The 27,398-nt window shown below is 41.2% G+C and overlaps 1 protein-coding gene across 1 annotated transcript in view; it reads left to right on the top strand.

The window, feature by feature from the left end:
- The window catches only part of FYB2 (FYN binding protein 2), a 133,352-nt gene that overhangs the window by 41,248 nt on the left and 64,706 nt on the right, over positions 1-27,398 (top strand). The window contains exons 2-4 of the mRNA XM_088834996.1: positions 10,801-11,530; positions 15,444-15,605; positions 17,847-17,880. Coding sequence (XP_088691122.1) covers positions 10,801-11,530; positions 15,444-15,605; positions 17,847-17,880 — 926 coding nt within the window. The remainder of the gene's footprint in view (positions 1-10,800; positions 11,531-15,443; positions 15,606-17,846; positions 17,881-27,398) is intronic.

The following is a 27,398-nucleotide window of genomic DNA, read 5'->3' as shown; positions in this document are numbered from 1 at the left end:
CCTTTTTGTGTACCTGTTGGCCATCTATATGTCATCTTCAGAAAAAGATCTATTCAGATCTTTTACCCATTTAAAAATTGGTTTCTCTGTTATATTACAGTTGAATTGTATGAGTTTTTATATATTTTGGATATTAAACCCTCAAGTATATGATTTGCAAGTGTTTCCATTCAGTTCATTGTCTTTTAATTTTGTTATTTCCTTGACTGTGCAGAAGCTTTTTAGATTGATGTGGTACCATTTGCCTTTGCTTTGGGAGTCAGATCCAAAAAGGCCGTCACCAAGACTGATATCAAGGAGCCTACCACCTGTGTTTTCTTCTGTCAGTTTTATGGTTTCAGGTCTTATATTCAAGTCTTTAATCCATTTTGAATTGATTTTTATGTATTGTGTAAGACAGTAGTTTGATTTCATTCTTTTGCATGTGGTTGTCCAGTTTTCCCAATACCATTTATCAAAGAGACTGCTCTTTCCCTGTTGTATATTCTAGGTATCTATGTGTGGATTTATTTCTGGGTTCTCTGTTCTGTTCTGCTGATTGAAATCTATGTTCTTACGCCAGTACCATACTGCTTTGACTACTGTAGCTTTTTAATGTTATTTAAAATTAGGAAGTATGATACTCCAGCTTTGTTGTTATTTCTCAAGTTTACTTTAGCTATTTCGAGTCTTTTATGGTTCTATACAATCTTTAGAGTTTGTTGAAATTTTTATAGGGATTACATTGAATTTGTAGATTTCTTTGGAATTCTTTCCATTTATTTGTGTCTTCTTCAATTTCTTTCATTATTAATGTTTTTTAAAACCTTAATTCTTTTCAAAAAATTTTATTGGAATATAGTTGATTTATAGTGTTGTGTTTAGTTTCTGCTAACACAAAAAAGTGAATCAGCAAAGTCAATCAGTTATACATATATCTATTCTTTTTTAGAGTCTTTTCCCATATAGGCCATTACTGAGGGTTGACTACAATTCCCTGCACTATACAGTAGTTTCCTTTAAGTTATTTATTTTATCTATATTAGTGTGGCAAGCCACTCCAGTACTCTTGCCTAGAAAATCCCATGGATGGAGGAGCCTGGTGGGCTGCAGTCCGTGGGGTCGCTAAGGATCGGACACGACTGAGCGCCTTCACTTTCAGTTTTCACTTTCACACATTGGAGAAGGAAATGGCAGCCCACTCCAGTGTTCTTGCCTGGAGAATCCCAGGGACGGGGGAGCCTGGTGGGCTGCCGTCTATGGGGTCACACAGAGTTGGACACGACTGAAGTGACTTAGCAGCAGCAGCAGCAGTGTGTATATGTCAGTTCCAATCTCCAAATTAAAATAATTCTTTAAAATGTATTTAGTTTTGGCTGTGCTGGGTCTTTGTTGCTGCACAGGCTTTTCTCTAGTTGTGGAGAGCAGGAGCTACTCTCTAGTTGTAGAATACAGGCTTCTCATCGCAGTGGCTTCTCTTGTTGTGGAGCATGAAGTCTAGGGCATGTGGACTTTAGTAGCTGTGGCTCCTGGGCTCTAGAGCACAGGCTCAGTAGTTGTCGTCCACAGACTTAGTTGCTCCATGCCATGTGGGTACTCCCAAACCGGGGATCAGACCTGCGTCTCCTGCATCAGCAGGCAGATTCCTTACCACTGAGCACCAGGAAGCCCCCAGTCTCCTAATTTATCCATCCCCCTCTTTTCCCCCTATTAAACATAAGATTGTTTTCTACATCTATGACTTTATTTTGTAAGTAAGTTCATTTTACCATTTTTTTGGATTCCATGTGTAAGTGGTATCATACAATATTTGTTCTTCTCTGTCTGACTTTGCTCAGTATGACAAGCTCTAGGTCCATTCATGTTTCTGAAAATTGCATTATTTTGTTCTTTATAGCTGAGTAATATTCCATTGTATATATGTACCACATTTTATTTATCCATTCCTCTGTCATTGGACATTAATGTTGATTCCATATCTTAGCTATTGTAAATGGTGCTTCAGTGAACATTGGGGTGCATGTATCTGTTTGAATTATGGTTTTCTCCAGATATATGCCCAGGAGTGGGATTGCTGGGTAATATGGTAGTTCTATCATTAGTTGTTTAAAGAACCTCCATACTGTTCTCCATAGGGGTCTACCAATTTACATCTCCACCAATAGTGTAGAAGGGTTTCTTTTTCTCCACACCTTCTACAGCTTCTATTTATTGTCTGTAAATTTTTTAATGATGGCCATTCTGACTGGTGTGAGGTCATACCCATTTTAGTTTTGATTTACATTTCTCTGATAATTAGTGTTGCTGAGCACTTTTTCATGTGCTTTTTGACCATCTGTATGTCTTCTTTGGAGAACTGTCTATTTATATCTTACACCAAATTTTTGATTGGGTTGTTTGGATTTTGTTATTGAGCTTCATGGGCTGTTTGTATATTCTGGAGATGAATCCCCTGTTGGTCACTTTTTTGCAAATATTTTCTTGCCTTCTGAAGGTTGTTTTTTCATTTTTTGTGGTTTCCTTTGGTGTGGAAAAGCTTTTAATTAGGTCCCATTTGTTTCTTTTTGTTTTTATTTTTATTACTCTAGAAGGTAGATCAAAAAAGATCTTGCTGTAATTTATGTCAGAGTGTTCTGCTTGTGTTTTCCTCTAAGAGTTTTACGGTGTCCAGATTTTCATATTGGTTTTTAATCCATTTTGAGTTTATTTTTGTAAATGGTGTTAGGGAGTGTTCCAATTTCATTCTTTTACGTGTAGCTGTCCAGTTTTCCCAGCACCACGTATTGAAGAGACTATCTTTGCTCCATTATATATTCTTGCCTCTTTTGTTATAGATTAGTTGACCATAGGAGCATGGTTTTCTCTCTGGACTTTCTGTCTTGTTACATTGATCTATGTTTCTGTTTTTGTGTCAATATTATATTGTTTTAATTACTTTAACTTTGTATTATTGTCTGACGTCAGGAGCCTGATTTCTGTAGCTTTCTTTTTCTCTCTCAAGACTGCTTTGGTTCTTTGGAGTCTTTTGTGTTTCCATACAAACCATGCAATTATTTTCTGTAAGACATTTGTAAGAAATTCTGTAAGAAATTTGGTAATTTGGTAATCCCATTGGTAATCTGATAGGGATTACCTTGAATCTATAGATTGCTTTGGATAGTGTACCTATTTTGATAAATTGATTCTTCCAATAAAAGAACATGATATATCTCTCCATCTCTTTGTATGAACTTTGATTTATTTCATCAGTATCTCTTTTTATGGTTCTGTAACTTTCTTTGACAATCAGTAGTTAGTTCTCATTCACATTAACTCTCTGTAGATTTTTAAAAGTGGTGACAGGTACATAGGTAACCAACATATCGAGCTTATTTGATGAATTTTCATCCTCATTACTAAACTATGGACAGTTCAGTTCAGTTTCACTGAGCTCTAGTCGTTTTCTGGTGGTATCTTCAGGACTTTCTATGTGAAGTATTGGGTCATCTGCAGGGACAGTTTTACTTCTTTTCCATTTTGGAGTCATTATATTTATTTAACTTCTCTGATTGTTGTGGCTAGGACTTCCACATGTTGAATAGAAGTGGAAATAGAGCGGACACCCTTGTTTTATTCCTAATTGTAGAGGAAAAACTTTGTTTTTCACTGTTGAGAATGATATTTGCTGTGGTTTGTTGTATATGGACCTTATTATGCCCACTTTTGGAGGGATTTTTTTTTTATCATAGATGGATGTTGAATTTTGTCAAAAACGTTTTCTGAATCTCTTGAAATTTATATGATTTTTATTCTTCAGTTTGTTAGTATGGTATATCACGCTGATTGGTTTTCTTATATTGAATAATCCTTCCATTCTTGGGATAAATCCCACTTGATCATGGTGTATGATCCTTTTAATGTACTGTTGGATTCTATTTGCTAGCATTGTTTTGAGGATTCCTGTGTCTTTGTTTATCAGTGATATTGACCTATAATTGTCTTCTTCTGTGCTAGCATTGTCTGACTTTGGGATCAAGGTAATGGTGGTCTCATAGAATGAGCCTGGGAGTGTTCTCTGTAAATTTTTGAAACAGTTTCTAAATGTTCGATAGAATCACCTGTGAAGCCACCTGGTCCTGGACTTTGGTTTGTTGGAAGTATTTAACCACAGTTTCAATTTCAGTACTTGTGATTGGCCTGTTCATATTTTCTATTTGTTCCTGCTTCATTCTTGTAAAGTTGTACCTTTCTAAGAATTTGTCCATTTCTTCTAGGTTTTCCATTTTATTGGCATACAATTGCTTATAGTTGCCTCTTACAATCTTTTGTATTTCTCTTGTTTCAATTGTAACTTTTAAATTTTTTAATTTCACTGATTTGAATCTCCTCTCTTTTATTTTCATGAGTCTTGCTAAAGTTTTATCTATTCTGTTTATCTTCTCAATTAACCAGATTTTTAATTTCATTGATCTTTGTTGTTTTCTTTGTATCTATTGCATTTATTTCTACTCTGATCTTTATGATTTATTTCCTTCTACTAACCTTGGGTTTTGTTTGTTCTTTCTCTTTAGTTGCTTTAGGTATAAGGTTGGCAGTTTTTCTTGTTTCCTGAGGTAAGGTTATTATTATTTATTTCCTCCTTGATTTCTTCAGTAATCCATTGGTTGTTTAGTAGCATATTTTTTAGTCTCCATGTGTATTTGTTGTTTTTCACTTTATAGGGTTTTTTTTCCTGTAATTTATTTCTAATCTCACATCATTGTGGTCAGAAAAGAGGTTTGATATGATTTCATTTTTCTTAACTTTTAATGAGGTTTGATTTGTGGTCCAGTATGTGATCCATCCTGGAGAAGGTTCCATGTGCTCTTGAAAAGAAAGTGTATTCTGCTGATTTTGGATGGAAAGTTCTATAAATATCAATTAAGTTCACATGGCCTAATGTGTTATTTAAGGCCTATGTTTCCTTATTGATTTTCTGTCTGGATGATCTGTCCATTGGTGTAAGTGGAATTTTAATATCCCCCACTATAGTTGTGTTCTGTCAATTTCCCCTTTTATGGCTGTTAGTATTTGGCTTATATTTGTGATGCTATTATGTTGGGTGCCTATATATTTACAACTGTAACATTTTCTTCTTGGATTGATCCCTTGATCATTATGTAGTGTCCTTCCTTATCTCTTGTAATGGTCTATTTTGTTTGATATAAGTATTGCTGCTCCAGCTTTGTTTTCATTTTAATTTGTATGGGATACCTTTTTACATCCTCTTACTTTCAATCTGTATATGTCCCTAGATCTGAAGTGGGTCTCTTGAAGACAGTATATGCAGGTCTTGTTTATGTATGCATTCAGTTAGACTTTGTCTTTTGGTTGGAGCATTTAATCCATTTATACTTAAAGTAATTATCAATATATATGTTCCTATTGACATTCTCTTAATTGTTTTGGATTTGTTTTTCTAGGTCTTTTTTCTTACCTTCCGCTTTTGCTCTCTTGTGATTTGATGACTATCTTTAGTGTTGTATTTGGGTTTTTCTTTTGTATGTGTATGTATCTATAGTTTTTTTTTGATTTGGTATTCCCATGAGGTTTTGATATAACAGTATATGTACAAACATTGTTTTAAGTTGCTGGTCTCTTTCCCACCTAGAGAAGTTCCTTTCGCATTTGTTGTAAAGATGTTTTGGTGGTGCTGAATTCTCTTAACTTTTGCTTATCTGTAAACCTTTTGATGCCTCTGTCAAATCTGAATGAGACCCTTGCTGGTTAGCATATTCTTGGTTGTAGATATTTCCCTTTCATCACTTGAAATATATTGTGCCACTCCCTTCTGGTCTGCATAATTTCTGCTGAAAAATCAGCTGATAACCTTAAGGGGCTTCCCTTGTATGTTATTTGTTGCTTTTCTCTTGTTGCTCTTAATAATTTTTCTTTGCCTTTAATTTTTGTCAGATTGATTAATATGTGTCTTGGTATGTTCCTCCTTGGGTTCATCATGTATGGGACTCTCTGAGCTTCCTGGGGCTTGAGTGACTATTTCCTAGGAAAGTTTTTGACTGTCATCTCTTCGAATATTTTCTCAGGTCCTTTCTCTTTTTCTTCTTTTTCTGGAGCCCCTATTATGCAAGTGCTGGTGCATTAAATGTTGTTCCAGAGGTCTCTGAGACTGTCTTCATTGATTCTGTCTGTTTTTCCTTTGTTTTGTTCTGTGGCAATGATTTCCATCACTCTCACTTCCAGATTGCTTATTCATGCTGCTGCTTCAGTTATTCTGCTCTTGATTCTTTCTCGTGTGTTCTTCATTCCAATTGTTGTATTGTTTGTTTCTATGTTCTTTAAACCCTTTAGCTTCACGTGAAACATTTCTCACGGCTTCTCAGTCTGTGTCTCTGTGCTTTTCCCCAAGATTTTGGATCGTCTTTACTATCATTACTCTAAATTTTTTCAGGTAGGTTGCCTGTCTCCATTTCATTTAGTTGTTCTTATCTGGTCATGTTCCTTCATTTGCAACATGTCTTATGTCAGCCTTTCTGTGTTTGTGGTCACCTTTCTACATGTTGCAGGATCGCAGTACTTCTTGCTTCTGGTGTCTGCCCCCTAGTGGGTGAGGTTGGTCCAGGGGCTTATGCAGGCTTCCCGGCGGGAGGGACTGATGCCTGCCCTCTAGTAGATGGAGCTGGATCTTGTCCCTCTAATGGGCAGGGCTGTGTCAAGTGGTGTGTTTTGGCGTAGCTATTAGCTCAGTATGGCTTTAGGCAGCCTGTCTGCTGATGGGTGCAACTGTGTTCCTGTCTTGCTGGTTCTTTGGCCTGAGGCATTACAGCTGGGAACCTCTAGGTTGTTGGGTGGGGCCAGGTTGTGGTGCCAAAATGGGTACCTCTGGGGGAGTTCAAGCCAATCACTATTCTCTGGGGCCTCTTCCACCAGTGTCCTTGCCCTCACAGTGAGCAATAGCCAAACCCCACCTCCCAGACCCCTAGTTAGGTCTAGCCCCAGTTCATGAAGAGGTACTGCTTTGTGCTGATTCCCAGTGCATGTGAGACCTTGTGTGCAACCTCCAAGAGAGAAGTCTCTGTTTCTCCCAGCCCTGCGGAGCTCCTGCATGCAGGCCCTGATGGCCTTCAAAGCCAAATGCTCTGAGGGTTTTTCTTTTCAATTCCTGACCCTCACACTGCCATGGAAGGCTGTTTTTTATATGGGAATGTCCCTGGGTAGTCTCTGTGTGTTTTATATTTCTTGATGTGAGGACTGTTTTTAGTACGGATGTCTACTACCCCTTTCCTCAGTGTCTGCTAGCCATTATCCCCTTGATAGGAGATGTGACTGATGTTGTGGTGACCTGAGCCTGCGATGGATACTGAGCAAAGCTCCACACCCCCACTTTCTCTGTGTTGTTACTGCCCTGTCAGGGGCAAGTCTGCTCCCTAGTTATTGGAGTAGTGGTCCCCAGATCTGTCTCTGAGCTGTGTTTCTGATCTGCAGTGAGAGAGGCAGAGTTGGCTCACTCCCACTGGGAGAAAAGTCACTGAGTTTTCCTCTTCTGGAGCTATTTACCTGTGTGTGTATTCCGTTGTGTCATTTTTCACCTCTTGTGCTGACTCACAAATTACACTGTTGTTGGAACCCCTCTCAGTCCCACCTTAACCATGGTTATAGTGGCAATTGTTCCTGGTGTTTCTCAGGCATTGTTTTCAGCAAGCCACCAGTGCAGATCCACCAGAGTCATCCCAGGACTCATGTGCCTGGGTCCACTGTGGGAGTTAATGGAGACAGCTCAGATTCTGACCTGCTCCAGGCCCCTTGTGTATGTGCCCACAAAGCCCACAGCTGCTAAAGCTAGACCCATCTCAGATGCAGGAGCACTCATCCATTCAGATGTTCTGCAGGTGCTAAGTTTTCAAAGCCAGCAGCAGTGGTGTAAATCTATGGCTCTTGCAGCCATGACAAGAGAATCCAGCTCTTCTTCCTTTGTTGCGTGACCCCAGGGGCTTAACTGTGGTTTCAGTCCCACCTCTGCATGTATTCCTCCCACCAGCACCTGTACCTGAGACTCCTCTAAGGCCAGTGGGGGTGGAGGCAGCAATGGCAAGGTGTGCAAGCCCACTGGAGCCAGCAGGGCCAGAGGAGGTATTGGCAGGAGGGAAGTGGAAGCCTGCTCAGGTGGGTGCTCCTCCTAGTGCCCACCAAGGCAGGGGACAGGGGAAGCGGGCACAGTGGTGGCTCTGCCTCTTGTGTACAACTCAACAGTGGCATTTTGCTTCTCTGGTGACCCAGATTTCTTCCACAAACATTCCTGATTGTGGAACTCCTTATTCCTGCCCCTTCAGATCTGTCAGTTTGCAGCCAGTAGGTGTTCTCTTCCTGAGCCCACTCTCCAAACCCCACATTCCAGCACCCAACCCCTTCCGCAGCAGTGAATATGACTCAGGCTGGGGCATGCAGAGCTGCAGCACAGACCATTCATGTAGGTCTTACACTGTCCTGCCTGCCACAGACCAGTTTCTGTACTGTCTTTCCTCTCTGTCCCAGCTCTCCCTGGGGGAAGGGGAGTGAGAAGCTATTGTTTAATGAATATAGTGGTCCAATTTTCAAGATGGGCAGAGTCCCAGACATTCACTACAGTGTGAGTGTACTGAACGTGACTGTACTGTACTGTACACTTAAAAATGGCTATAGTGGTAAATTTAAAGTTAAGTGTATTTTGCCACAATTTAAAAAATATTAACCCCTGAGGTATATACATCTGTCATCTCATGTGAGCCTTGCAATAACCCTGAACTGTTAGTAGGATATCTCCATTTTATAGTGAGGAGCTTAAGGCTCAGAAAAGTGAAGTAAATTGTCCAAGGCACATGACTGGAGAATGGCAAAGCTGAACCTCTTACTCAGATCTCCTGGTTCCATGCCCAGTGCTGGCTGCTATCACATAAGGGGAGAGGAAGGTCAATGGAATCAACTCGACTGCTGGTTGAAATATAAGAAATTAACCCTTGACAGTTTGTGAAGAAAGCTATAAATGTGTGTAGGGGTGCGTATGTGTGTGTGAGAGAGAGAGGAGGAAGAGAAGGAAGGGGATGCGGGGAGGGTTGAAGAAAGAGGGAAGAGCATGCAAGCATGCTTCCAGACACCTGCTTCATACTTCTGGTTCAATATTCCTCCCTTCCTAAATCTTCAGATAGCAGGTGTGAGTCAACTGTAAACACAGTGAGAAAAGATCACCCAACAGTTATTCCTTCAGCAGGCAAAATCTGAAGTTACCTGCATGGAGATTGTCTGTATACCTAAAATTAAGACCCTTAAGATGATCGGAAGAAGTTGGTGGCTCTCACTTTGGAAATGGCTCCATTAGATGTCCTCCTGTGCTCTATCCACCCACCTCCTCCTCTGAAGACAGAAAACAACAAAATGCATTTACAAAAGTAAATTTAGTGAGGGAAGGGGGAGGGGACTGGGAAGAGCACTGCACAGGCATCGAGCCCAATCCACCTACATAGACCACCACTTACTGTATGATCCTGTGCATGCCCCTTCCTCTGCTCCAAGGGTTGGCCTGCTGTTACTACCACCACCATTTTCATTCACTGAATTTGAGTGGAATTTAAAGTAGAACACAATCTCCCAAGGAGAGTAAAAAATACAAGAGCATCATCTTGTCCCTTTTGAGTAGTTTTTATTTACTATGTGCCAGACACTGTGATGGACCCTTTACATATGGCAGCCCTCATCCTTCTACCGCTTACAAGTAATTTTTTATGATGAGACTGCACTGATGATACCAAGTTTCCCAAAGTATTTGCCTAGATGATAAAGAGTAGAGTCAGAAATGGAACACGTACCTGTCAGGTTCCAAAGATTGCTCTTGTCTCCACCCTATGATGTTAAGCTCAATAGCCAGACAACATGGAGCCAGGGAAGGAGTTAGCCTACTTGTCAGCCACAGGGCAAATCTTGTGGAGAAGGTGGGCGTTATTGTTGCAAGAAAGCAGTTGGTAAGTAAATGCAGGGATGCATTGGGGGAGCAGGAACACACAAGCAGAGTCAGGGTGGCAGAGAGTACAAAGTTTCTAGAAACTTGTCAGTTATCCTTTTGGCTTCAGTTCAGTTCAGTTGCTCAGTCGTGTCCAACTCTTTGAGACCCCATGGACTGCAGCACACCAGGTGTCCCTGTCCATCACCAATTCCCAGAGTTACTCAAACTCATGTCCATTGATTTGGTGATGCCATCCAACCATCTCATCCTCTGTTTTCCCCTTCTCCTCCCACCTTCAATCTCTCCCAGCATCAGGGTTAAGTGGTGGTAAAGAATCCATCTGCCAGTGCAGGAGATGCCAGAGATGTGGGTTCAATCCCTGGGTTGAGAAGATCCCCTGGAGGAGAAAATGGCAATCTACTCCAGTATTTTTGTCAGGAAAATCCCATGGGCAGAAGAGCCTGGAGGGCTACAGTCCATGAGGTCGCAGAGTCAGACACAACTGAGTTACTAAGCACACACATACATGTTGATCTGTGACTGAGATCGTAATTCCGCAACTTTTGTTCTTAAATGCCACACGAAGGGGTTTATTTGGACAGGCAACAGAGAGTCACCAAAAGTTTATATCAAGGGGTTTATTAGTAATTGTTAGTGCTATATACTTGATAAGCATTCTTTGTATGTTGTGAAGAAATCAAGCACACCTGCAGTGTTTCAAAGAGCACACAGTTTTCACTCTGCCTCACATAGACAATAACATTACTGGTACTATAGATGAGCAATGGCATTGTATCAGTACCTAGAGCCTCTTATCAAGCACAGTGAAGTCAGCTAATGGTGCTGCTTTTTTCTTTTCTTTTATGCTCTAGGAAGGATTAAGAAACTTCAAGGAACTTCGAGCCAAATTTCAAAATCTTGGTGCATCATCTCTTTCAGGACCTATTAAATTCCCAGCAGGTGTTTCTCAAAAGGGAGACTTTGGAAGCAGACAGTCCACAAAGACTTTGGCCAGTGGGAAACCCCCCTCATCCAGGCACAGTCAGCACCCACCCAACTGTGCTGATGGTGATCCCCAGCCTCTTAAACCCCAGGAAGTGAGGGTGACTCAGAAGAGTGAGACTCAGAAATGTTCTAATTACCTGGAACCTCCAAGTTTTCCTGGTTCTGCAGTAAATCCACAGAAGGCTTCTCTGCTGTTAGATGTGTATCAGTCAAATGGTGAGATAGCCAATAAGAGGAAAGTCACAGTGAATGATAGCTTCAGAAACAAGCTCTGGAGCTGGGAGGTTTTATCTCAGAAAAGTGAGACACCATCCGTCTTTCTCCCTGCCAGTTGTGGAAGCAGGGCCTTCCATCTAAAAGAGCAGAAAAGTATCAAGCTGACTCCAGAGGAGCCCAGGGAAAAGATGGAAATAAAAGAAATAAAAGAAGCCCAGTCCCTACCTTCCCAAGGAAGATTGTGTGCCATCTCTGAAGATCCCATCATTGGACTTTCTCAATGTAGCAGGGACAGCGGAGCAAACTCCAGTCCTGAGGGGAGCCTGACAGGGAGCATCTGTCACCCTGTCTATGACAATGAGCTCACCAGCCAGACCCCAGGTGAGAAATCAAATTCCCACGGGCCTAGGGGGAGGGATCACTGTATTTTTCTAAGTTAGAGCTTACTGGCATGGGTGGTCTCATATGTGGCCTGGGCAGTGTTTGTCCCACAGATAATCTAAGCCCATCTGCTAGATTATAATTTCAGGTTTGGATTAAGTGATTAATCTCCTGGAATTATACAGAGAGACAGGTGGGACAAACCCGGATTTGAATCCTTTAGTTCTGCTTCTTGCAAGATGCCTGAACTAGAGCAGTCTGCTTAACTTCACAAAGCCTGGTTTCCTTTCCTATCAATCAATCCATTGCCAGTCTTCCTTGTCTTAGAAAGTAGCACAACCACCCTCCTATTTGCTCAGGCCAAAAATCTAGGAATCATGCTGTATTCCTCTCACCCACCCCACCCCCCTGCCTCTTTGTTTGTAACTAATCATTGTTGGCAGCAAGCTCCTGGTTCTGCATCCAAAATATGTTCTGAATCTCCTGACTTTCTTCCATTTTTGCCTTCTGCTCAAGTCTATACCACTATGGATCATCTCTTGCTTGGACCACTGCAAGGTCCGGCTGGCCTCCCTGCTTTCACACTCTTGCCCTCTTGTATTCTATGCTCCTCCTCACAGGTACAGTGATGCTCTGAAGCATTGATCCAATCATATCAGCCCCTCTGCTCATTTCAACTTTAGCTGTCTTACTGTGGCTTATACAGTTTGCTCCTTGCCAACATCTTGTACTCTCTCTTCTCTTACCACATTGACCTCCTTTCTATTCCTTAGATAGACCAAGCTAGTTCCACCCCAGGGCCTTTGTACTTGCTGCTCTGTCTGTCTGGAACACTTTTCCTATGGGACTTTGACATCTCACTCCTTCACTTTATCAAGGTCTCTGCTCAGTACCACCTGCTGTGTGTGGACCTTGTGGATCCCTCTATCTGAAATAGCCACCCACCTCCAGCAGTCTTTTTCTTACACTGCTTTAGTTTTCTCTCACTTACCCCTATCTAGTTTGTTATGTATTTGTTTACCTCAGTAAAGTATAAGTTAAGTGAGAATACAACCTGTGTTCTTCACCATTGTATCCCCAGAACCTAAAAGAATAAGGCCAGTTTCAATGAGTTCTCAAGAAAGTACTTTTTGAATAAATGACTGGCTGGCTGGCTGGCTCGCTTGCTCTCTTGCTTACAATCCTATTTGGTTTCTCCTTCACTCAGAATAGCATCTAAACTACTTACTCCTGACTTCATAGCTCTGCTTCTTTTGGTCCCTGCTTATGTCTCTGACTTACTTCCTGCTGTCTTTCCCTGGCTCACTCGCCTATAGACAACATCCTGGATTTCCTTGCTGTCTTGTGAACAGACTTCATTATGACTCAGGACCTTACGATTTTTGTTCCCCCTTCCTATATAATACTCTTCTTTGATCTTTCCTTTGTTACCTTTAGGTCTAAGTTCAAATGACACTTTCCCAGATAAGCCTTCTCTAGCCAAAGATCTCTATCTAAAGTCCATTACCTCACCACCAAGAATTCACATTCTTTCATATCATCCTGTTTCACTTCCTTTATAGAATTAATAGATTGCTGTGATTTTCTCTTTTTACTTTTTTTAAATTGAACTATAGTTGATTTACAATGTTGTATTAGTTTCAGATATACAGCAAATGATTCAGTTATATATATATATGCTTCTCTTCTTTTTAAGATTCTTTTCCTGTACAGGTTAATGCAAGATACTGAGTTTAATTCCCTGTGCTTTTCAGTAGGTCCTTGTTGGTTATCTATGTTATGTATGGTAATGTGTACATGTTAATCCCCAAATCCTTATTTGTCCCCTAACACTGCCCTGTTATGGTTTTCTTATCTGTTTATTTGTTTGCATGTTTATCATCAGCCTCCTCCTATTGGAATGAAAATTCTTGAGAGCAGAACTCAATCTTTTCTTGTCCTTAACTCTAGTTCCAGCCCCTAGAATAATGCTTGGAATATAGTAAATTATTGTTGATGAAGGGATAGGTAGGAAGAAAGGATGAATGGGAGCAAGGAGAGATGGGAGGAAAGAAAGGACTAGATAACCTACCTGACAGAGCTGTTGGGAGGATCAAATGGGATAACCCATGTAAATTGCTCAGCACAGTGCCTGATAAAAATTAGGAGCTCAGTTAGTAAGTAACTGATCATTCACTTTTACTGTCTTCTCTATTATCTGATGAAGACTAAAATCTCTGACTTTGAAGCTTATACTTCAAGTCTTAGAAGAAAGAAACTTTGGCCCTAACTATGTAACCCCTGCTAGTAGGGCTAGAAGGACCCCTGCTCCTTGACTGCAGAGGATAGCAGGGCTTTGAGAAGGTTGCACTGATGTTTTTGTAAAACACTAGCCAACTTTCTTTAGTTTTACCATGTGGTCAGCCACTGTATTATGTTAACCAAAAGTCAAAGCACTTGAATAATATAAGATTTTGTGCTTTTTTCAGTGTAAAAAGCATATGCAATATTTATATATAATGTTGGAATATCTGTTGGTTAGCTCATCAGTGCAGAAGAATAAAATACATAAAATTGGGACTGTCCTGGAAAATTACAGGATATAGAATCCACAGGTGCCCAGGTACCGCAAAGCCGGCCTTGAAACCTGTTCTAGATGTTGGAGCCCTGGAAATCAAGAGACCAGTTGTTACTCCTCTTCGTGTCCCCCATATTATTTGCTCATCATGAGTGCTTGAAGAATCCTTTCAGGGAATGGTCATTGTCCATCTGCCATTGTCATGTGCATTTCTGCTGATGCTAGTCCTGTGCTTGGCACTGAGAGGAGATCGCTAGGGCCTAGTCCCTTCCCTCTAGGAACTGACATTCAGGGGAAGATAGACCAGCCCTGCTCATATGTCACAACACTGATGGAGAGGTGGTAACAAGGTGCTAGGTGATACTGTACAACGAGTGGTTGATTATGAGCTGGTTTTCTGGTAGAAATCAGGAAAGGTATCATTGGAGGAAGGTCTTCCAGAATGAGTCAAAGTTCACCAAGGGAGGAGTAAGGGAACAGCATACCAGAACAAGAATGGCGTGAACGGTTCAGTTCAGTCGCTCCAGTCGTGTCCGACTCTTTGCAACCCCATGAACCACAGCACGCCAGGCCTCCCTGTCTATCACCAACTTCTGGAGTCCACCCAAACCCATGTCCATTGAGTCAGTGATGCCATCCAACCAGCTCATCCTCTGTCGTCCCCTTCTCCTCCTGCCCTCAATCTTTCCCAGCATCAGGGTCTTTTCAAATGATAGGCTCTTCACATCAGGTGGCATGAGCAAATTCTTGGATATTTGAGAGCTATTTAAGGCTTTTGAAATCAAATCTGGACTTGTAATAACCTAGAAAAGAATCAGAAAAGGATCTTATATACATATAAAAACTGAGCTGTATACCTGAAACAACACAACTTTATACACATATACACACACACACACACACGCAAATGTATGACTCACTATGCTGTACAAACACAACTTTGTAAAATAACTATACTTCAAATAAAAAAGTGAATTAAAAATAGAATAAAATGTAAAAAGGAGAAAAAAAAGAACCTGCGAAAAATATTTATGAAATCTGGAAAACTGAGAAGCCAGTGGTGTGAGTGAAAGATGTTGGGACTGAAGGTTGGGGAAGCTGGATGGTAAAGTGTGGTAAGAAAAAAATGTACAGATTAAGGCTGTGTGGTGTTTTAACACCAGAGGATGGAGTGAGTGGATGGCAGCTGAGGAGATGGGGTTTCATTCTCTGGGCAGCTGGATGGTGGCAAGCTTGGGTTCACATGTTGATCAGGACACTCTGGCTACTGGGTGGAGAATAGGTGGGAGGGGAGTGAGACTGAGGCCAACCATGAAATGGAAATAATAACCTATATTTTGAACTCTTTGTGCCCAGAGGAACAGCTAGATGTCAGGCATCTGCAACTCCCCAATACCAAGCCACTGCCTTCCGTCGAGTCCCTGGGTCCTCCTCCCCCAAAGCCACCAAGGCCCCCATTCGTGACCCTCCAGGCCTTCCAGAGGCAAACAGCTGGTCTTTCCAAGCCCGATGGGGAAGGTAAGAAAACACACAGGGCCAATGCACAGCCAGCCAAGGGGAGTCATGGCTCCCATGCCCCATCTCCCTGTCACCTCTCCCCACTGCATCAGCTCCCAGGGGACAGTGCCAAACTGCTTTTCTGTGGGGCTGGACATCCATCACTGCTTATTCTCATATAGAGGCTGTGGCAGTTTGCCCGTGAAATGACAAATCTGTGGGAATTGGCCCCTTATCGCTCCTGGGCCAGCCTGCTTCCCCTGAGAGCTTCGCGTTTGATCACTGGGAATCTGTCCAAGAGGAAGAAAAAGAAAAGTAGCTGAAGAGGGAGGCAGGGAGTCTTTGTTTTCCTACAAAGCCTGTGTTGTCAACACAACCAAGTGGAGTAGGAGAGGGGGAGGGAGCGGAGAGAGGAAACTCAATGTGAACTTGACCTGGGATAGTGATGGGAGTCCCCTGGGCCACTGTGATTGCGTTCAGGAATGAATTGAAGGGCCCCCACCCCTGCCCCCACTAGTCCTCCCTTCCATAAACTGCAGCATCCTTGGTTGGCAGCCTTCTTTCTGTGCTCTTATGTGTTTTCCTCTGCTATGTAAGGGAACCTTCTCACCCGCTTCCACCGACCATAGCCTGATCCCACTGACACTGTAAACACCTTTGCTTACATTTGCTCTAATGAAACACGAGGTGAACATACTCTTTGGGGTGATGTGTAGTGCGGTGCTAGCATTTTTCTTATTGTGGCCATGAGCACCAGTGAACAGTACACTAAAATAGCTAATTCTTCATTCGTTTCTTCTTAGCTTACTGATTGCTCATTTGACTGCTATGGGCAACCTCAGGGTGAAATTTCTTTAACTCAGTGGTTCTCAAACATTAGCATGCATCAGAAATCAACTGGAGGACTTGTTAAAATACAGCTTTCTCAGCCCAAACCCAGAGTTCTGAGTCAGTTGGTCTGGATTTGTGCTTAGTCGCTCAGTCATGTTTGACTCTGCAACTCTTTGGACTGTAGCCTGTCAGACTCTGTCCATGGGATTTCTCTGGCATGAATACTGGAGTGGGTTGCCATTTCCTCCTCCGGGGGATCTTCCTGACCCAGGGATCAAACCTTCATCACCTTTGTCTCCTGCATTCCAGGTGGCTTCTTTACCCGCTGAGCCATTGGGGAAGTCCGGTCTGGGTTTGGAGCGTTTGAGAATTTGCATTTTTAGCAAGTTCACTGGGAGACACTGATGTTGCTGGTCTGGGGGTCATATTTTGAGAACCACTGCTAAAAGTTACCTTAAGTCATATCCTAAAAGGAAATTCTGTAATAAGAAATCGAGCTCTTCTAAGTATACTTTGATAATATGGCTATCTCCATATTGAAGAGGGTGAAGTTTGATTTTTATAAACATTAAATAATTCAGGCCTCAAACCATCTCTCTGAAAGACAAAAAAGTTGTTAGAGAACAGAGAACTATGTTTTTGGGAATAAAATGGACTCCCCATTTTATTAAATTTTATTAAATCTCAGATCCCTCATCACTGGCTATTTAGGTTTGGTTGTGGGACCCACTGAGCTTCATTGTCCTTATCTTTAAAATGGGGATGATAGTAACACTCCTCTTGTAGGATGATTGTAAGGAGAAATGAGATGAGGCCTGGGAAGACTGAAAGCGCCCAGCACAACAGTAAGCACTCAGTAAAGGCACTCTTACTGTTACCTCAAGCATGTGTCGAGCAGCTGCACTCTTCTTTGCCGGACAAAGAAACAGATTAGTTTTGACAGAAACAAGAGATTAGTTACCACAAGTGCTGTTAGAGCTAGTGGACATCCACAGGCAAAGGGAAAACAAGAACATCAACCTAGGTCTCTTACCATTGAGGAAACTGGGTAAAGAGTATATGGGGTCCCTCTGTATTATTTCTTACTATTGCATGTAAACCTACAATTACCTCAGAGTGGAAAGTTTTAAAAAAAAATTTAAAGAAACAAGAGATTAAGAGATAAATCCCATAGGAGTTTCGGGGCCCAAGGAAGTCAAAGTCTAGTATAAAGAGACTGCAGCCATAAATAAGCACCATAAAGTATGTGTGAAGGCTGCTTTCAGTTCCTGACAGTTCCTGGGTGCTGGGGTAGGGCGGGTTGGGGCCCTACAGGTGAACTGCCCCTTTACATTTTCTCTGGTGGTGGGAGGGGGTCAGGTCATTGTACAAACAGTTCACTTAAACAGACTGCCACTAACATGTCTTTTTTTTTTTACCCTGCTCTTGCAGAAGCTGTGAAAGAAGGCAACCTGCCTCCAGCGAGGTGAGTACCCATTTCTTAATTATTCAACAATGCAGCCCATCAACGAGGCTGCTTAGCCTGCACCAAAGCAGGCAATAAGCACAGGTCAGGTATCTGTATTTCTCAGAAGAGTTGGGGGAAGAAGAGATAACAAACTGCAACCAATTGCAACTTTCGATTAAATGAGAGATTAAATAAACTGCATTTAACAACCGTACTGATGTTAAGTTGCAAAGATGGGTCTCTGAGGGCCTTTTATTTACGGTACAGTTGGGCTCAGTAAATTGAAACATCAGCCTCCTAGTAATAAATCGGATTAGAGGCTACAGAGTGCTGTGGGCAGCTAGTATGATATTAGGGATCGGCAATGGGACAAGGGACTTTCTGGCTTTGTGCACTCACTGTAGTACTTTTGCCATGGAAGTGTCAGTCTATGCATTGCGCCCCCTGATGTGTCTTGCGTTGAGCTGACCACTTTATACCGAGGTTCTCACGTCCTCTTCTCAAGAAGGCTGCAAAGTTGCTGGCTCTGTTTTCATTTTATAGCTAGAGATACTTGGGCTCAGAAAATTTGCCACTTGCAGAGAGCCACGATTCTAACCCATGTGTTCCCAAACTATTTTTTTTAAGCTGAGATATAATGGATATGTACAACTGTGTAAGTTTGAAATGCACAATATATTGGTTCAATACACACATTTCACAATATTGTTACTGTGGTAGCATTAACTAACACTAGCTAACACCTTTATCACTTTACATAATTATCATTTCTTTTGAAAACAGTTAAAATTCTAGTCTCTCAGCAAGTTTAAGTTTATAATACAGCTTTTTTTTTTTTTCTACTATAATCCCTATGTTGTGCATTGAGTCTCCAGAATTTATGTTGCAAGTTTGTACTCTTAACATCTCCAGTTTCCCCACTCCTCAGTCTCTGGTAACCACCATTCCGCTTTCTGCTTTTACAAGTTCAGATATTTTATTTTTTTAAGATTCCACGTATAAGTGATATCACATAGTATTTGTCTTTCCTCTGACTTATTTAGCATAATGCCCTTGAGGTTCATCCATATTGCAAATGGCAAGATGGCCTTCTTTTCCAAGGCTAAATAATATTCCATATACATATATATATATATCTTTATATATACACACACATATATCACATTTATAATATATTACATTCATATCTCTTTAACATTTGTTATCTATCACATTTGCACAGATATATATCTACCATATACACATATACATTATATATATATGTCTCACATCTTCTGTACCCATTCTTCTTTTGATAGGCATTTGGGTTGTTTCCATATCTTGGCCATTGTGAGTAATACTGCAGTCTACATAGGAGTGCAGGTATCTGTTTGAGATCCTGTTTTCGTTTCCTTTGGGTGTATACTGAGGAGTAGGATTTCTGGATCATATGGCACTTCAATTTTTAATTTTTTGAGGAACCACCATGCAGTATTCCATAATGGCTGTACTAATAGGTATGCCCAAACTGTTTTGAGTGTATCACCTGAACTCCTTCACAAAGATGCTCCTGTTCTCAAGAAGGTCAGTCTTAGAAGGAAAACTAAACCTAAAAATGATTATACTACCTATCCACTCATTAAATGTTTATAATAGTAGAATGTATTACATTTTATAACAGAGAAAGGTACAAGTTTCAGAGGTTGCAAAAATGTGGAGAGATCACTTCCTTGGGAGGGTCAGGGAAGTTTTTTATAGAAAACATATCAGTTAGCTATTACTACAGTAATACTACATAATAACAATATAACACCAATAGTATACACAGTGAGTATGGGTTCAGTTGATCTGGGCTAGGCTCAACTGACTGGCTCATATGTTGCAGACTATCCAGGTAATTTTGCAAATACTGAGTTAGAGTAGAACACTGAAACTTTACGTGCATCGGCCAGGGATCCAGGAAGGGATGAAGAACAGAGGCATTAATCCAATCAACCTAACAGTGAAGATGCAACATTTGAAATAAGTATTAAGGATAAACATCTGTCAGAAAACACAGGAAAAGACATCATAAGCAGAACCAAAAAGTGTGGAGTATCCTGTCTTCTTTTGGAAAATGAACTAGTTGAGTTAGAGTGTAGAAAGTATAGTAAGAAATGGGAAAAAATGTGTTGTTAGAGGGAGATAGGAACCAAATAATGGAGGATTCTGTACACCAAGGATTGGATGAGATGATCTGGTTCAACAAGGAACAAACTGCATGGAACTAGATAAAATTCATGTGCTTTAGGAACCCCTAGTTCAATTGCCTATTTGAAAGAGTTCAGTGATGACACAGGGTAAGTCAGCTGCCTTCTATGTGCATTTATGTGAAAGAGAGAAAAAATTAGACAGCCCAGGAGATTATCTGTACTATTTACTCTATGAACATGGGCCCCAGTGTCACAGTTGAGGGTACAATATACTTCTGCTGTGCTCTAAGTCAGTCTGGATTCCCTCCTGCCTTGAATACTGTGAGCATCTTCAGTGTGACTGTGAGTGTGCTATGATAGTAGTGTTCAGCTCGATATGCATTTTTCTCTACATCTTGGCTCTGAGCTAAGCTGACTTCTTCTCTGGCATTTTAATCATCCATTCCAACGTTCGGGGCAGTGGGGCAAGCTTACTGTGATAGGAGAGTGTTGGGAAACTGTAGTCAGTCTCTGTGACACCTTTGACTTTAGAACTTAACCTCATTTATTTTATTTTTCTTTTCTTTATTTTATTGGAGGCAAATTACCTTATGTTAATATATTGGTTGGTTTTGCCATACATTGACACGAGTCCGCCCCGGGTGTACATGTGTTCCCTTTCTTGAACCCCCCTCCCACCTCCCTCTTCCCCATATCCTCCCTCCATGTCATGCCCATGCACCAGCCCCAAGCATCCTGTATCATGCGTCGAACCTGGGCTGGTGATTCATTTCACATATGATAATATACATGCTACAATGCCGTTCTCCCCAATCATCCCACCTTCACCCTCTCCCACAGAGTCCCAAAGACTGTTCTATATACCTATGTCTCTTTTGCAGTCTCGTATACAGGGTTAAGGTTACCATCTTTCTAAATTCCATATATATGTGTTAGTATACTGTATTGACCCCTGGAGAAGGAAACGGTAACCCACTCCAGTATTCTTGCCTGGAGAATCCCATGGACAGAGAAACCTGGTAGGCTACAGTCCACGGGGTCGCAAAGAGTTGGACACGACTGAGCAATGGAACGGAATGGAACGGATACTGTATTGATCAGCCATCAAAAAGAATGCATTTGAATCAGTTCTAATGAGGTGGATGAAATTGGAGCCTATTATACAGAGTGAAGTTAACCTCATTTAAAATGAGACATGTATATCTCAGTGACGAGATGGGCCATAGTGCTGTGAGAGTGAAAGACAAGAGATGAAGAGGGGCCAGAATACTTAGGTGTGGCTTCATGGAAGTAAAAAGAGCGTGAAATGTATCCTGTAATGACAGGGTTACATAGGTTTACTTATTTGTTCCCTTTTGTGAGACTGTGTAGCTCAGACAGTAAAGAACCTGCCTGCAATGCAGGAGACCTGGGTTTGACTCCTGAGTCAGGAAGATCCCCTGGAAAAGGGAATGGCTACCCCCTCCAGTATTCTTGCCTGAAGGATTCCATGGACAGGGAGCCTGGTGGGCTATCGTCCATGGGGTGCCAAAGGGTCAGACATGACTGAGCTGCTAACACTTTCACTTTCTAAGGTAGGTGAGGGTAGAGTATTATTCCCAGAAATAATAACAGTCTTGACTTATAGTAGGTAAGTGGATGAATGGATGGCTGGACAGACTGAAGGACAGACCAATGGATGTTCACTATAGAGCTAGAACATGATTGAAAGCAAGGTGGTAGAGAAAAGGATGTAATATACAGAAGAAGGATGCTGGTGTGGAAAAGTAAGACATGACATAGAATTCTGAAATACATTAAGTGCCATGCTAAGGGTTTTGAATTTTATCTTGTAATGCTAAGAAAATTCTTTGAACAAGTAAATGCCATGATGCTAAGCATTCTTAGATACAACTTCCATGGAAACTGCTGCTTGTTTGGGAAGAACATCTTCCATGTTCATGGTATTAATCTTCAATAAAGATATTAGATTAGAAATAGAATATGTCAGATCTCATTACTGAAAGGAGACCTGGCAATTATCTGATGCAACAGGCAATATAGCATAATATCAACAAAAATCTGAGCTTTTAATCTGTCTTGCCACTTAACATTTATGTAGTCTTGGACAAATGCCTTAACTTCTGCAAACCTCAGTTTTACTTACATAAAATGGGATATTTATAGTTCCTAACACATGCAACTGTGGTATGGGTTAAATGAAATAATAGTTGTAAAGTGTTTAGTGCATTACCAAGTGTCTAGAGAGTGTTCAGTAAAGTTTGCTTAGCTGATATATAACCTGTCACCAAGGGCAGGGGTTCATGTTCAGAACCTTATTCTCTTCAAAAATCCTTTGATGGGGAGCTCATTGCCTGGAGAATTCAGTGTTTTTCTTTTGGGGGGCAGATTTTATTCATTTAACACATATTTGTTGAGCATCTCCCATATGCCAAGTCCTCTTATATTAAGAATACAGCAGTGTATAAAAAATATCTTACATGTGCCTAAACACAATTGTTTGTTTATTCGAAAGTCCTTGAAGTTGGGCTGGAAAAAGAAATGGCTTCCTTATTCTACACTCTCAATCGTCCATCCTGGATCTACTGATTGATGCAATGGATGTCGTCTCTACTCCTTTCTTTTAAAAAAAGCATTTATCTGTTTGGTCATGTTGGGTCTTAAGTTGCAACAGATTGGATCTTCATTGCATCATGCAGATCTTTCATGTCAGTGGACGACTTCTCTAGTTTTGGCGCAAGGGCTTAGTTGCTCAGAGGTATGTGGAACCTTTGTTCCCTGACCAGGTATCGAACCTGCATCCCCTGAAATAAAGAGCTTCTCTCTGTTTTAGTGTCTGAATCAGAGATTCCCTGACTCAGGACTACCCTCTGACTGTTCTTAATAGGAAAAAAACCATAGTTATAGCCAACGAGGATTAGTTATAACTAGCAAGGAGAGATAAGAAAGCCTTCCTAAACAATCAATGCAAAGAAATAGAGGAAAACAATAGAATAGGAAAGACTAGAGATCTCTTCAAGAAAATTAGAGATACGAAGGGAGCATTTCATGCAAAGATGGGCTCGATAAAAGACAGAAATGGTATGGACCTAACAGAAGCAGAAGATATTAGGAAGAGGTGGCAAGAATACACAGAAGAACTGTACAATAAAGATCTTCACGACCCAGATAATCACGATGGTGTGATCACTCACCTAGAGCCAGACATCCTGGAATGTGAAGTCAAGTGGGCCTTAAAAAGCATCACTACGAACCAAGCTAGTGGAGGTGATGGAATTCCAGTTGAGCTATTTCAAATCTTGAAAGATGATGCTGTGAAAGTGCTGTACTCAATATGCCAGCAAATTTGGAAAACTCAGCAGTGGCCACAGGACTGGAAAAGGTCAGTTTTCATTCCAATCCCAAAGAAAGGCAATGCCAAAGAATGCTCAAACTACCTCACAATTGCACTCATCTCACACACTAGTAAAGTCATGCTCAAAATTCTCCAAGCCAGGCTTCAGCAATATGTGAACCGTGAACTTCCAGATGTTCAAGCAGGTTTTAGAAAAGGCAGAGGCACCAGAGATCAAATTGCCAACATCCGCTGGATCATGGAAAAAGCAAGAGAGTTCCAGAAAAACATCTATTTCTGCTTTATTGACTATGCCAAAGCCTTTGACTGTGTGGTTCACAATAAACTGTGGAAAATTCTGAAAGAGATGGGAATACCAGACCACCTGACCTGCCTCTTGAGAAACCTATATGCAGGTAGGGAAGTTAGAACTGGACATGGAACAACAGGCTGATTCCAAATAGGAAAAGGAGTATGTCAAGGCTGCATATTGTCACTCTGCTTATTTAACTTATATACAGAGTACATCATGAGGAACACTGGGCTGAAGAAGCACAAGCTGGAGTCAAGATTGCCAGGAGAAATATCAATAACCTCAGATATGCAGATGACACCACCCTTATGGCAGAAAGTGAGGAGGAACTCAAAAGCCTCTTGATGAAAGTGAAAGAGGAGAGTGAAAAAAGTTGGCTTAAAGCTCAACATTCAGAAAACTAAGATTGTGGCATTTGGTCCCATCACTTCATGGGAAATAGATGGGGAAACAGTGTCAGACTTTATTATTTTAGGCTCCAAAATCACTGCAGATGGTGATTGCAGCCATGAAATTAAAAGACGCTTACTCCTTGGAAGGAAAGTTATGACCAACCTAGACAGCATATTAAAAAGCAGAGACATTACTTTGCCAACCAAGGTCTGTCTAGTCAAGGCTATGGTTTTTCCAGTGGTCATGCATAGATGTGAGAGTTGGATGGTGAAGAAAGCTGATCGCCGAAGAACTGATGCTTTTGAACTGTGGTGCTGGAGAAGACTCTTGAGAGTCCCTTGGACTGCAAGGAGATCCAACCAGTCCATTCTAAAGGAGATCAGTCCTGGGTGTTCATTGGAAGGACTGACGCTGAAGCTGAAACTCCAATACTCTGGCCACCTCATTGGAAGAGTTGACTCATTGGAAAAAACTCTGATGCTGGGAGGGATTGGGGCAGGAGGAGACGGGGACGACAGAGAATGAGATGGCTGGATGGCATCACCGACTCGATGGAGATGGGTTTGAGTGAACTCCGGGATTTGGTGATGGTCAGGGAGGCCTGGCGTGCTGTGATTCACGGGGTCGCAAAGAGTCAGACACGACTGAGTGACTGAACTGAACTGAACTATAACTGTAGTTATTCATAACCACTGAATCAACAGGGAAGTCCCTTTCTTTTTTTCTTTTTTTTCTTTATTTATTTTTAATTTCTTATTGGAGGCTGATTATTATTTTTTTTTTTTTTACAATATTATATTGGTTGGTTTTGCCATACATTGACATGAATCCGCCCTGGGTGTACATGAGGTCCCCTTCCTGAACCTCCCTCCTCCCTCTTCCCCTTATCCTCCCTCTGGGTCATTTTTCTTTACATGATGTTTTTTAAAATATCTTAAGGGCTACATTCTTCCCTAATCTCAAACTCTCATTGTTTTTAACCATTATTCACAAAACAGGTGTCTGTGTTTTTGCTGTATCTCTGCGGATATATTTTGTAATCCTCTTTTTAGGAACTCAGTGCATTTACAATAGCCATTTTTACTTCTAAGCCCTTTTATACTGTGTATTACATATAAGCGGCATTGTGTAATGGAGCCAAGTACAGGCCCAGAGTCAAATTAGCATGGGTTCAACCCCGCCCCTAATACAAGTCATTGAACAGCTCAGAACTTTGAAATGCATGTCTCTAAAGTGAACATAGTAATATTTACTTCACTGATTGTCACAAAGACTAATGATATAGATTATATAAAGCTCGGGAGTACACAGAAGATGATCAGTGAGTCTTAGCTTTTTCAACCCTTGGCCTCTCCCCTTTTTTCTTCTCTCTAGAATATTAATATCACATTAATGAAATGACTCTTTGGAGTTTATCCTTTGTCATCACTCTTTCACGCAAACCAAGCTAGTTGGCATGCCTCTTGAATAAGCAGCTTCTATTTGTGTGTGTGAGCAAAGCAGGTTAGTCCCAGGGCAGCAATCAGCCCTGGGTCTATGTCAGGACTTAGCAGAGTTGACTGTTGGCTAATATTTTATTCATTAGCTATAACTATGGGTGTTTTCCTATTAAGAGTCAGAGGGGAGTCCTGAGTCAGGAAATCTCTGATTCAGACACTAACAGAGAGAAGCTCTTTATTTCAGGAGAATAGATTTAGACAGTACAATGCTTCTCTCATGTGAGGGTCTGTGGGTAGATCTTAAGAGTCCACACCATATTCTCTCCCAAACATTTAATTTTGATTTTCATTTTGACAGTAGTCTTTAAAAGATAATAGAAGCCTGTTTTCAATGTCTGGATGGCCTCCTTCAACCTAGTACTTTGGAACATACTTTTGTGTTTTGTTTTTGGTATTTCTACCCAACACAGAGTGGGGAATACAAGTGTCTTCTAGGGTTGAGCAGATTATGTGATCGTGTCTAGGACCTATGTTATGCCTAGCAAGAATAGATCCCAGGGAATGAATGCCTTTCCTAACTCACTCAAGTAAAATAATGATAACAGAGAAATGACGTGGTCAAATAAGATATGGCTGTAGTTCTTACTTGAACAGTGGTAAATGCTATGAGAAAAAATATATATAAGTTTTAAAGGTTACACTCCACTTTTGTTCTGTTCAGTCACTCAGTCATGTCCGACTCTTTGAGACCCCGTGGACTGTAGCCTACCAGGCTTCTCCGTCCATGGGATTCTCCAGGCAAGAATACTGGAGTGGGTTACCATTTCCTTCTCCAGGGGATCTTCCCGACCCAGGGATCGAACCCGGGTCTCCTGCATTGGAGGCAGACGTGTTAACCTCTGAGCCACCAGGGAAGCCCTACACTCCACTTAGTTATTACAAATATTGGCTATATTCCCTCCGTTGTGTAATATATCATTGTAGCCTACCTTACATCCAATAGTTTATACCTCCTTCTTCCCCACCCATATATTGACCCTCCCCCTACAACTGGTAACCTCTAGTTTGTTTTCTGTATCTGTGAGTCTACTTTTATAAAAAAAAAAAAATTAAAGCATATTAGAATAACAAAATGGGATTGGAAATGAAACCAAGGAGTTAGAGGACCATCAGGAAAAGCCTTCCTGAGGTGGTGACATTTGGGCTGAGACCTCAATGGTGAGGACCCCGTCATGGAGGGTCCAGAAGATGTTCCAAGGGAGAGACAGCTGGGGTGCGTTCTCAAGGAAGAACCACTCTTGATGAGTTTCAAGAACCAAAAAGGCAAGGAGTAGAGCTAAAACACAGTGTGCTAGGGCAGTGGCAGTGGTGATTCTTAGAAGCCATGGACTGAGTTTGGATTTTGCTCTAAATGCATTGGGAAGCCAGAGGAGTTTTAATCCAGGTAGTGAGCTTACATTTATTTGGGGAAGATCAATCTGGATGCTGTATAAATAACATATAGTGGAGAAGCAGGTAGAAATAGTCAGATAGCCTAGGGAGCCATTGTGACAACAATGAAACAATGACAGTATTAGAAATAGCAGTTAATGCTGACATAGTGTCCATTCTAAGTTGTAAATGATTTCATTTGTGACAATCTTTAAGAAGTAGACACAACTATTATAGATTTTATAAATGAGAAAACTTGAGTCACAGGCTAAATAACTTGACATGGCCACACTGCTAAGGTGAATCCTAGTGGTTGAGAGGTAGCTGGCCATACAGGAACATTCCAGGAAGCAGGAACAGCATTTGCAAAGTCCTTGATGTAGGCAAGTGGATAGCATCCTTGTAAAACAGAGAGGAGGCCAGTGTGGTTAGAGTACTAACGAGGGAGAAAGAGG

The sequence above is a fragment of the Moschus berezovskii genome, chromosome 4 (genome assembly GCF_049115385.1).
Source record: "Moschus berezovskii isolate FMDL1 chromosome 4, NW_MosBer_1.0, whole genome shotgun sequence".
Taxonomy (NCBI): Eukaryota; Metazoa; Chordata; class Mammalia; order Artiodactyla; family Moschidae; genus Moschus; species Moschus berezovskii.
The sequence above is the reverse complement of the archived record's forward strand: the minus strand, read 5'-3'. Positions and strand labels throughout refer to the sequence as shown.